Raw genomic sequence first — 12900 nt, forward strand, 5'->3', positions numbered from 1 at the left:
AATAATATTTTAGTTTTTATGATTCTTTTTATTTTCAAACAACATTAAGTGTACATGAAATAAGCATTTTCATAATTATGATGGATTATAAAGTTGTGCTAGTTAACTTGAAATTAATGGATAAATCTGCACAATTAAACTCAATATAAACATATTTTCCACTAATTATAACAGATTAAACTTGAAAATAAGTATTTTCATAATTATGATAGATTATTTTCCACTAATTATAACAGATTAAACTTGAAAATAAGTATTTTCATAATTATGATAGATTATAAGTTTGTGTTAATTAAATTAAAATTAATAAATTAAACTACACAATTAAACTCAATTTATCTCTATATGTCATTCCCATATTAAATTAGTATCCAAAACGCTGAATTTTTCTCGAGCTGTCATTTGGTGGTGTCATTGGATTTGTTGGTGCGTTTTACATTCCCATATTAAATTAGTATCCAAAACGGTATCCATTCAGTATGGTTTAATGAATACGAGGAATTCTAATGTCAAAAATTACCATCTATTTTTCCAAGTTATTGATAAAGTATAACCAGCATTGGTCAGACTACATGATCGAAAAGAGGTGATAATAATTTTTTGTTTTATGTGTAAATGCCAACTATCAAATGAAAAATCAAATTGACCTGACAGAGATGTGAACAAACCTGATGGTTTTGAGGCCATCACCTAAAAAACATTGGCATTAACCCTCTAAGCTAACAAAACTAAAGAAACACAAACTCTGGCATTAAACACCAACACTACTATTTACTGGTTCAATCCTGACTCCATCTAAAAACAGCCCAGATTTCTGACAATTTGACTCCACTTCTCTCATACTAAATTTACACTCCATGTCAGAAGGACCATCTTCTCCTTCACTTGTTTTCACCATGAATTTTCCTGCCACTATTTCTATCCATTCACCATCGTCATAAAAAATATAATCATAATCATAATTATCATCAAAATTTTCTGATTCTTCTTCATTTGGGTCTTTATGAGCCTTTTTCCTTTTCATGAATACGCGGCTGGATTCCCTTTCTTGTCCGTCCGGACCTGTAACTGAAAACCTAATTGGTAGTGCAGTCCAGCCATAGGAATGCTCTGCAAATTTAAGCACAAACACCACTCTGTATTGGGTATCCGCAGACAAAATCCTGCAGTCGAATTGACCAGAGACATCGAACCGCCAAACCATTATTAACTCTGCAAGCACCCTGAATCTGAACCCACAACAAGAACATGAACAGGTTTAATGTCATCGCCAAGATTAAACATACCATTTAATCCCGCCAAGATTAAACATACCATTTAATTCTAATTCTAATCAGAGCTGTCATGTGAGAGTTGGGCTAAATTTAGGAGAGTGAGTCAGTTAACTTAGTCGACTCAAGTAGAGTAAGTTCAAGTTAAGTTATATTTTGGGAAAAGTCTAATTTAGAATGTGAATGTTGAGTTATTTTAGGTATAGTTCTAAAAGGTATAAATATTTTTACAAAAGATTACATGAAATATCATTTGCCGACGTGTTTCCAACCAACCAGTGTGGTTCATCGTCAGGACAAGTTGAAGAAACAGATCCAGCTTAGCATGTTAAATAGACTGAGCAGAGTCTCCAACGGCTAGTTTGACCAACCGCTAATATTGACTAATGGACTGGGATCAAAACATTTTAATAATAAAAAGGAGATAAGTTATAAAAATAATTTAAATTAGTGATAATAGTTTATTAATAAATAGTTAAAAATTATAGGTTAATTATTCTTTAAAAGGAAATTAGTTGCAAAGGACCACTTCTATGAATAAATTAAATGTGAATATGAGTTAAATGAGAATAAAAATAACTAAATAATAAAAATAATAAAATAAAAATAGTAATAAATAAACAAATAAAATAATAAATAAATAATAAAAATAAATAGCAATAAAATAAATAAATATAAAATAAATAAAAATAACTTTGATAATAAATAAATAAATAAATAAAATAATGAATAAATAAATAATAATAATAATAATAAAAATAATAATAATAAAATAAATAACAATAAATAAATAAATAAATAAAAATAAAAATAAAAATAAAAGTAATAAAAATAAAAATAAATAAATAAATAAAAATAACTAAATAAATAAAAATAAAAACAATAATAATAAATAAATAATAATAATAATAATAATAATAATAAATAAATAAATAAAATAGAAATACAAATAAAAATAATACCAATAAAAAAAAAGATGAAGGAGGCTGAAAAATGACTAAGACAGGAGTGTCGGGACCCAATACCTACTGATTTTCCAGTCATCTTCTCTATTGAGATTGTTAAGCCTCTTTTCAATCTCAAGCGCTTCTCTAAATTTCCGATGATGGAAGTGCGCAACCTTAGCAATAACACTAGCCTCCTCAATACAGACATGATGATTGGTTTTCTGAGCATGCTCAGCTAAAGCGGAAGACTTAGTTCGCCTATGTCTAAGGTCTGCTGAATGCTCACTAATCCTTTGATTAATGGAGCGCCGAGTCTCCCCAATATAGGAGGAGATCAAATACACACCTTTCATATCTTTAGGGTCGATAGGATCCTTCACAAATCTAAGAGATGCACGAATGGTGTTCAAGGGTCTAAAGGTCACAGGGACATTATGCCTCCTGAGAATCCTTCCAATCTTATCAGTAGTCCCCTGAACATATGAAATATGGACACCTGGAACCCGCTCCTTTGGTTCCCTTTTAGACAGAGAATTCTTGGAAACCCCATGTATCTACTATAACCATTCTTGACAAAGACATCAAGGAGATGGGATTTCTACTTCTCAAAGCTCTGCTTATCTGAGATTCTTAGGGCTCTAGTAGCAAGGGTATTGAGAACACCCATCTTCTGAGCCCGGAAATGGTGGGAACTGGCATTTCTTCTGAAAAACTTGGTGGACTAGAGAACCATCACTATTATTAGAAATAAGAATATAAATATTCTTCTCTCATTTATTTTAATAATCAAATTTAGTTCATCCATAAAAAAGCCAAAATATAATATATTTTGTGTGTTAAATTTGTATTTTGCCTCTTCTATTTTTCTAACATATTAGTATTAAACAGTGAAATTTAAATTTCTATTATCCATTCAATAATTAAATTAAAATTATAAAAAACTTAGTTCGAAATACACAAGCTTATCCACTTATAAAACTTAGTTTGAAATACACAAGCTTGTCCACTTAATAAGATTGATACTACACCTGGAGTCGCCTCTGGAAACCCAACTCCAATAGCGTTGGTCGCTGCCCCATTTGATGGATAATTCCGTCGCAGATAACATGTAACCGATCTTCGCTGTGGATTGTTCCAGCCAAAATCTCTGTGTTTGGTCCACCAGAATATTAAACAATGAATGGATGGATGGCATTTTGTTAGCCGAACTTGGCAACCAAACTCAATGTTTACGAATGAATGATTCCAGACACAATAGGGATATTATGTGTGTATATATATACCTGGGTGCCCTTGTCTATCAGAATAGAATTGCAGAGACGAAAATATAGCTCTTTCCTTGAAGCAAATGCGACGGGAGTGACGGCCTTGGGTAGGATCTGGTAGATTTGTTGAGGAATGAATTTGTGCCAAAGCGAGTCGCTATCGGCTGCAGATGTGAACAGTCTGGAGACGGCTGAGAGTCTGCAGACATCGCGCGGAGTAGTGAAGGAGAGAATGGCGGATATACAGCTCTCTGGCAACTCCGGCAGATCGATCTCACTTGAATTCTCCATGGTGCTCGCCTTGGCTCTCATCAGCAGAAGCACTATTTATGCAGAAACTACTGAATGACAAACTCCAAATAGGGAATGATCGTAGAATTGTGTGGTCAAAAACATATAAGGTATGGTTTCTCTGGGGTCACGCAGGATCCGTGATGGCCGGATGATGCGCAAGGATTAGTGGCAAGCACGGTTGGAATTTAAAACCGAGGCGGTCAGTCAAATTTAACGGTTTCCACACTTTCGTTACCCGTTCTCACAATTTTAAAAAACAATGTTAAGCGGTTGCATTGTGGCCGGTGATGTGTAATGGATAAACATCTATGAATTCTCTGGGTAGTGGATTGGAAGAAACAGTATAATTTTATATGGTAATTTTATTAGTCAACATGCATGCTTTGTTTTCGTCGTTTCTTCATTACGGTCGACATGGTTTGTTATGTGCTGAAATCTAAAACCAAACCAAATTTCAGACATTTGCCAGCGCTCCAAGGTTATTCGCTGGTTTTGCGGTAATTGTGTCAATGTTAAAATAATTTGACATGCCGTTAAAATTGACTTCTTACCGTTGACTTAAGCAAATGACCATCCAGAACGGTTACCAACTGAAGGGTGCATCATATAAAATTCTTTATTATTGGGCACACAATGTCACTATCAATCCTTTTAAATTAGTGGTGATTTAGGATGTTTTCATATAATAAAAAGATTCCAAAGAAATTTAATTAAAATTAATTTTTTATCTTTTTAAATAATCTCTAAATTATATAAATTTTATGACGTAAATCATCATCATCATTATCATCATCATATAATAAAAATAATAAGTTATATAATTATTTAAAAATATTTTTTATCTAAATTATATAATAAATTTTACCTATTTAAATTAAAAAAATATATATTATAATAAAAATGAAATATATTAAAAGAGTTTAAATTAAAAAACATAATTATTATAATAACAACAAAATGTATACTAAATTGTATAATAGAAAAATCAATTAAACATGCGTATTGATATTAATATATACTAATCCCATAGGATAAATTTATATTTCTAATAAATATAGATAATATTTATACTTTAAAGATTTTTATCATTTTTAATTTATTGCTTTTAAGACCTTTACAATTTAATATTGGAGGGAGATGTTGTCTCATGATGTAACACATTCATATATATATATATAGACTTAAGCCACCACAAATTATAATCAATTATTAACTATCATGTATGACTTATATACAACCTTGCTAAATGCCATTACCAAATTTATAAGAATACAATGGTTTGGACTTTAGATGCTATGTATTATTTGTATAATGATTGCAGTGGGATTTGGTTGTATGCGGCATTGACTTTACAATCTTTACATCCCTGTGTATTAAACATATGGGTACACTGTTGGCCTATGCACTAACTGTTTACAGGCCATACCCTCGAATCTCGCTCAGGAAACACATGTCTATTTAGTGCTCTGGCTATCTGGGTCCTAGTGGCTACCTGAAGGTGATCCATCTGTCCTTATCCAACCTAACCCTCGGATCAGGCTCCTCCATCAATGATTCACAATGGCTCGCTAGATCGAACAGTCCTCAGGTTATCGATCCTTCATTTCTTGGCAGTGTGGTTTCAATCTATCATTGTTTCACTTCGGAATTCTCAAGGTGTTATGGCTCTGCTCTGTCCTACGGTGTTTGTCTTCACCTGCAATCTGGGTTCATTGGACTATTCGCACTGCATTCCGGCATCTTGGATTACCCTGATGAACTCGAAACTGCATCAACGCTCTAGAACTCATTCTATGGAGACAGGGTCGGAAATATTCCCTCTGAAGGTAGGCTTTCAGGTCCTCTTTTCTGCATAGTCGTTTTTGTTTATCAGGGTTTAGCGTGTTTATTACAGTTTCAATTTTCTTTGAATGTTCTAATACAAATTCTCTACTATGGTGTAAGGTCTCGTTCCCGAGATGGAAGATTCAACTTGGTGTTGTGGCAAACCCTCCTTTTGACTTCATCGTCCGCAACTAGCTCCGGGTATTATGATTCTCTGCAAATCTTTCTAGGGTATGGTTTTTATGGTTAGGCCACTGAGTCTAAAAGACAGTGATGAAAGTTATAGATGGTTCTTTTGAGACCACTAGAATCGTGGCTCCTCTAATAGTTTGTTTGTGTTTGTTTCTAGAAGTTTTGTTTGAGTCCCTTTAAAAAAAAAAGAGGCCTACAACTTCAACCGAATGTTGAAGGTTTTTAGCAAGGAGTTTCAGGCTACCATTCCTGATATTATATTGACAGTTGGAACATTTAAAATGTATGACTAGAGTTTTAATGAGATGAGGGTTTCATAGTTTAATTGCTAAGTTTCAGTTGTTTTCCCAGTTTTATTCAAATGCAGAGTTTGGAATTTGAGGGTTATCCTTCCTTAATTTCTTCAGAGTGTTTGGTTTACACTTCGTTCGATACAGAGTTATAATGTAGCTCAGAAAGTATAATTTGTTTTGCATTGAATTAGTCCTAGCTCGGTAAAATCTCAGTTTATTTTGACTTAAAAGAAAATGCTTTAGTGGTTTCTTTAGAAGCTCGAAATGCTACGATATTTGATATCTGGCTAAGACTGTAATCTTCTTTTTTATTGAAAATTTCCAGAAGTCGATGCTTCTATCTTGCATAATTGAATTCGTGAGCTCTATTATACTCTTGATTGTCATCGTGGTTGTTCAAAATTAATTTGTATATTTGTTGCATCAACTAGGGTTTTAATGCATGTAAAGATTTATGGTATAGAATCGTGAACAATTTAGTATATGTTGATCTTTAAGTATACATGTTTATTTTATCTATCATTGTTTGAAGTTCTTTTGGTTAATAGATGACTTTAAATGCTTTTCCTGAATTAGATAAGATACAATATAGGGAATTTTACCCTATCTAATATTGTAATAGTCATGTTTATAGGAAATGCTTATCTTTTTCCAATTTGCTTATCCTTCTAATTTCTTTGCTAAATCTCCTGATATTCTTAATATAGTTTCTTTTTGTGAATGTAATAAGGGTTTTTCCCTCAGTTTTCTATTATTCTCTTGAAGAATTATTTCAAAATAAAATACAAAAAACCCTAATGACATAATTCAAGAAATAGGAAACATTTCCTATAATTCTTACACAATAATTTACAAATATATCTCTAAAAATTTAGCCAATCTCCTAGCTAATTCTCTTAGATTAAGTGAATAACTTATATAAGCAATTCATTACATATCTGTTTACGTTGTCGAGGACTAAGTCTGGTATAAGATTTGCACTTTAATTTTCCTCCCTGCTGTGAGATTACCTACTCTAGTAAATCTTCCCCCCGTGCTACTCCTAATTTCAGGAGTTCTCTCTCTCCTCAGAGACTTTAATGTTTACCAGCTATCTGGTCTTAACCAGACATAGCCATTATAGACTGCCTGACCTTTCAACACAATCCCCCTTTCTCCTTCTGATCTCAGATCCCTATCCTCTTGATCATTTTAGTAAAAATACTCTAGGATTTAGTTTTGGAATAGATAACTGTCTCCATAACTAATTACCTAGTAAAACAGTATTTACCCATAACTGCAAAATTTATTCTTCCATAACTAAATTCCAAAATAGTTTATAATTCAAACAAATAGTAATAGTCTGTTTGGTTGCAGTAAATAAAATAAATATTTACATTAATGGGGGATATTACATCTTCCCCCCTAAAATGGAACATCATCTTGATGTTCTCTTCCCGCAAATAGACCCGGAGAGATTTCTCTCATGACCTGTTTATCTTCCCAAGTGACCTCTTCCAGCCCATATGCTGCCACTACACTTTAGCCTAGGTGATAACTCATTTCTACAACATTACTTCTCTCCGATCTATTATAACCAGAGGTTCAACCAAGAACTCACCTTCTAGTTTGACCTAAACATAGCAACAAAATGTGTTAAGTCATTAACTAGTTATTTAACACATTTGTAAAGAATATCTATATATATACCTTACCTGTATATCTTGCCATTGGATTATGTGGTTAGCGTCATACACATATTTCTTAAGTAGAGAAACATGAAAGACATTGTGTACACGAATATGACTAGGTAATGCAAGTTGATAAGCCACTGGTCCAATTCGAATCAGGATTTGAAACGACCCGTAATATCGGGGTGCTAGTTTAGCACACCCGACCCATTGTAAGGTGTCTTTCTTGGCTTGCACTCACATGTAGACATGATATCCTACTTGAAATTCTCTGAAACTCCTCTTCCAAGCGACAAAGTTATTTTGTCGGTCCCGAGCAACCTTTAAATTAATCCATACCCTTTTCACCATTTCCTCCATTTCTTCCAACATGTCTGGCCCTAGTAACATCTTGTCCTCTGGTCCACTCCAACTTAAAGGTGTCCTGCACTTGTGTCCATATAAAACCTCAAAGGGACTCATTTGAAGGGATGCATGGTACCCATTTTTATATGCAAACTCCACCAGGTGTAAATAACCTTCCCATTTTATGTGCTAGTGCATTACATATGTTTGCAACATGTCTTCAACAACGTCATTCACTCTTTCAATATGCCTGTCCATTTGCAGATGGTAAGATGTATTGAAGTGCAGTTGTGTGCCCAAGCCTTCAAAGAGGGCTTTCCAGAAGGTTGATGTAAATTTTACATCTCGGTCGGAAATAATCATCTTAGGGATTTTGTGCAATTTGAAAATGTTCTGAATAAAAATATTAGCAATTTGTACTTCTCTATAAGTTGATTAAACAGGTATGAAATGAGCATATTTTCTCAAGTTGTCCACCACCACCATGATGGAGTTCTTTTTCTTCCTCAATTTAGGAAGCCTGGTAATAAAGACAATAGATATGGTTTCCCTTTTACATTCTGGGATCGATAGAGGGTCAAGTAACCCTGCTGGATGCTGGTGCTCAGCTTTCACTTGCTGGCATTCCAAGCATTTGGCTAAATATTCAGCCACTTCCTTCTTCATACTAGGCCATAAAAATTCCTTTCGTATGGCAGAAATCATTTTCTGATATCTAAGATGGCATGCATAGGGGACCTTATGGTATTCATCAAGAATGAGATTCTTAAGACGTTGCCAGTTAGGCACATATATCCTTTTTCTATAAATCAACAAATTTTCTGCATTTATTTCATAACCCGATTATTGTTCATTGCTATTAGGAAATTTTTCTTACTACCATAATTGTTTATATGTTGAATCCTACATGGTTGATTCTTGAATCTGCTCAAAAAGGGTAGTTCATGATTCAGTAAAAAAAAATTCATATAAACAATTTACCTTCTGGCTTAAAGCATCTGCTACCCAATTTTCCTTTCATTTTAGATGTTTAATTTCAAAATCAAATTCACTCAGGAAATCTGCCCAACGAGCCTGCATGGAATTTAAAGTTATTCATTTGAAACAATTAATCAGACTATGGTGGTCGGTCATCAACAAAAATTTCTTACCTAACAGGTAATGCCACCACATTTTTAAGGCAAGAATGACTGTATTTAGCTCCAAGTTGTATGCTGAATACTTTTGTTCATACTTTCTAAGCTTCCTAGATTCATAGGCAAGCACTCTGCCCTCTTGCATTAATACGCCACCCACTCCTTTCTTACTGGCATCTGTACAAACCACATATTCTTTGTTGGGATCAAAAATTCTCAGAATAGGTGTTGTGGTAAGAAGATGCTTGAGCTGATCAAAGCTTCTTTGACAGTTGGGGGTCCATTTGAAAACTTTGCCTTTCTTTTATAGAGAGGTGATAGGATATGCTACCCAAGAGAAACCCTCCACAAATCTCCGATAGTAACCTGATAAACCCAAAAATGATCTTATGTCGGCTACATCCTTTGGTATTGGCCATTCCCTAATGGTTTTTATCTTTTCCAAATCTATGGCAATTCCTTCCTTGGTGATGACATGTCCCAAGTATTGAATTTGTTCCTTAAAGAAATCACATTTACTATACTTGGCGTACAGTTGGTGTTCTTGTAGGACTTGCAGAACAATACAGAGATGTTCCTTATGTTCTTCCATATTCTGAAAATAGAATAGTATTTCATTAATAAAGATTAATACAAATTTATCTAAGAACTAATGAAATATGTTGTTCATGAGACACATGAAAGTTGTTGGGGTGTTAGTTAGTCCAAATGGTAATATCACGAACTCATAATGTCCATAACACATCCTAAAAGCAATTTTTACAATATCTCCCTCTGTTATTTTGATTTGATGATGCCTAGAGTGGAGATCAATCTTTGGAATACAGTTGCACCTTTCTCCTGGTCAAAAAGCTCATCTATCCGAGGAAGGGGTTATTTGTTTCTAATGGTCAGCTTGTTTAGCTGGCAATAATCCATGCACATTCACAAGATTTTGTCCTTCTTTTTAACAAATAAAATCAGAGCTCCACAAGCAGACACACTGGGATAGATATACTTCTTATCGAGCAACTCTTGGAGTTGCATCTTTAATTCTGTTAGCTTGGGTATACTCATTCGATACGGTGCCCAGGAAACTGAAGCAACTCATAGAATAAGCTCAATAGTAAAATCTATGTCTCTTTTAGGGGGTTATGCCCAGTATTTCTTCAGGAAACACATCCGGAAAATTGTGTATCACAGGTATGTTTTCTAGTGATATAGGCTTATCTTTGGATTCATCATATCCTACTTGTATTGCATAAACTTTACAACCTTTTCTGATGCATTTGGCTAATTGGGAGGTTGTTATTGGCCTTAATTGTAGAGGTTTTTGAACACCTGGAATTTCTTGTCTCTCTCCTACTTCATCTCAGTAGCTAATAGCTTTTGTTTTACAATTTATTAAGGACCAGTGCTTTTCTAACTAGTCCATACCTATCAGAATATCATATGACCCTAGGGGTAACACATTTAAATAAGCTATGATAGGTTGACCATGTAATTTCAAGGGGTAGTTGTTTACTTTAGACAAAACTCTTCTTTTTGCCCTTATGGTTAGCTGTACTAACCAAGGGTTTTTAAATTTAACAACTTTTAATTTACATCATTCGACTACCCTAGGACTAATATAGCTTAATTTAGCCCTGGGATCTATTAAAATAAAGCAGGTCTGGTAAAAAATAATGCCTTCAAATTCAACCATACTTGGTTGAAACTCCACCTGATGATCTTTAAGAGCTACGTCGATCTTAGGGATGCTTCTTGCCACTTCTCCCATAGTGGATGCCTCTTGAATTTGTGAGATATGATCTGATCCCCTGTGTTGAGGGCAGTTTTTGATATAATATGGGCCTCCACATCCCCAACATTCTACAAGTTGTCTATTAATTAATTTTGTTTCATTTCTGCCAATTTGTTCATTTGTCCTAGATTCACCTGGTACCTTAAATCTGGGCTTATTCACATTCTAATTACCTTGACCATTATATACTCCATCGTTGTTGTTGCTCTTATTTCCCTTATGGATGGGAATGAATTTATTTCCCTTCTTGTTTTCCCACCTTTTACTCGTATCTCCCTTTGGTTTATTTTGCTGATAACAAATTTGTGCTTTGCGAATGACTTCATCCATGGTTTTTGGATTGTCAAATTCCAGTCGTTATTTCATGAACAACGGAAGACTATTGACAAACTTTTGTACCTTAGATTTTTCTTTATGAATATAAGGAACGTATCGCACTAATCATGTAAATTTTGTTATAAATTAATCCATGGTCATTTGGCCCAGGCGGAGGTCATGGAACTCTTTTTCCTTTTCATCATAAAATCTCTCGTTCAAATATTTCTCTTTAAATAATTTCTAGAATTTCTCCCAAGTTATGTTTCACTCATTGACCCCATGGACTGTTTTTACTTCCTCCCACCACAATGTAGCTTTCTCTTGAAGTTGGAAAATGGTGAGACGATCCTTCAAATTGTAATCATACTCTTATAGTTGGAAATACTTGTTCATATTAATTAACCATGCTTCCGTAGCCTCTTCTTGCTCCCCATCAAAGAGAGGAGGCTTAATTTTACGAAACTCCCATTGGAGTTCAATCTTCTGTTTCTTCTGCGTCTTGTGATCAGACACATTTCCTGATTCTCCCTCTTGGTTTTTTCCTCCTCCTTCTCTTTTCATATTTTAAGTTCGGAACTCTTTTCCCCTAGTCGTGTGGTCATGCTCAAGATTGGGAGCCATTGGCCAATGATTCTGTCTATCCAATAGGATTTTTAGGATCTTTTTTTGTTCCTGCATCAATCTTTCGTTGTCTGCCTCGAGTCGGGCCATCTCACCTTTCAGTTCTCAGATAGTAGTCCAGAGGTCTGCGTTGGGATTTTTCTTATCATTGCCCAACTGCACCTAAACCTCAGGATTTCCTTCCTAAAATGATGTTGACCCAGTTCCCAATATGGAACCATGTGGTAGATTTCCATCTAGCCTCATGTTGTCTATCTGTTGTCTGCTACGTGCATAATGTTGGAAATAATACTGAGAGGGGGGGTGAATCAGTATTATATAATTCTTTTAATAAATCTTCTTTATTTGTTCTTTGAATTACTTTTGCATGTCAGTACCATAAAATAATGAGTATGAAGAAAAGAAAACAGATAGTCACACCAAAGAACACAAGATGTAAGGTGGAAACCCAATGTGGGTGAAAACCACCTGCTGCAATATGTCTCTATCTTCTTTCAAATTAGAAACTCCTTTTACAATGGATTTGTACTGGTGCAGTCCTTTACCAGTACGCAGGCTGCAACCTGCAGAGAGCTACAACTCTCTCTCGTTTTCCAGTCTCTCCTGGAAGGGAGCTACAACCCCCTACTTCTTTTCATACAAGGACCACTTTTCATAAATTTTCAAACTGGATCCATAAGCATCAATTGATCATCAAGTGTAAGAGAATTACCCAATCAACTGTAGTAACCAGATCAACAATAATAGGACCAAACCCAGAACACAACAATGATAAACAAAGATTTTAAGAGAAGTAAGCACCCTGCTCAACTGCTAGCCTGAGTCCCGGACTCACCCTGCTCAACTGCTAGCCTGAGTCCCGGACTCACCCTGCTCAACTGCTAGCCTGAGTCCCGGACTCACCCTGCTCAACTACTAGCCTGAGTCCCGGACGCACCCTG

The 12900-nt window shown here is 34.6% G+C and overlaps 1 protein-coding gene across 1 annotated transcript; it reads right to left on the reverse strand.

Annotated features, from left to right (window-relative positions):
- Positions 1-751: 751 nt before the first annotated feature.
- On the reverse strand, positions 752-3795 carry LOC149241618 (putative F-box protein PP2-B12). The gene is made up of 3 exons (XM_089370597.1): positions 3502-3795; positions 3247-3365; positions 752-1229 (listed from the first exon to the last, which is right to left on the reverse strand). The coding sequence occupies exons 1-3, from the start codon at positions 3793-3795 to the stop codon at positions 752-754; spliced, it is 891 nt and encodes a 296-aa protein (XP_089226723.1).
- Between the last annotated feature and the right edge of the window lie 9105 nt (positions 3796-12900).

The sequence above is a fragment of the Pinus tabuliformis genome, chromosome 8 (genome assembly GCF_031772625.1).
Source record: "Pinus tabuliformis cultivar Carrire ecotype Pingquan chromosome 8, CPIR1, whole genome shotgun sequence".
Taxonomy (NCBI): domain Eukaryota; kingdom Viridiplantae; phylum Streptophyta; class Pinopsida; order Pinales; family Pinaceae; genus Pinus; species Pinus tabuliformis.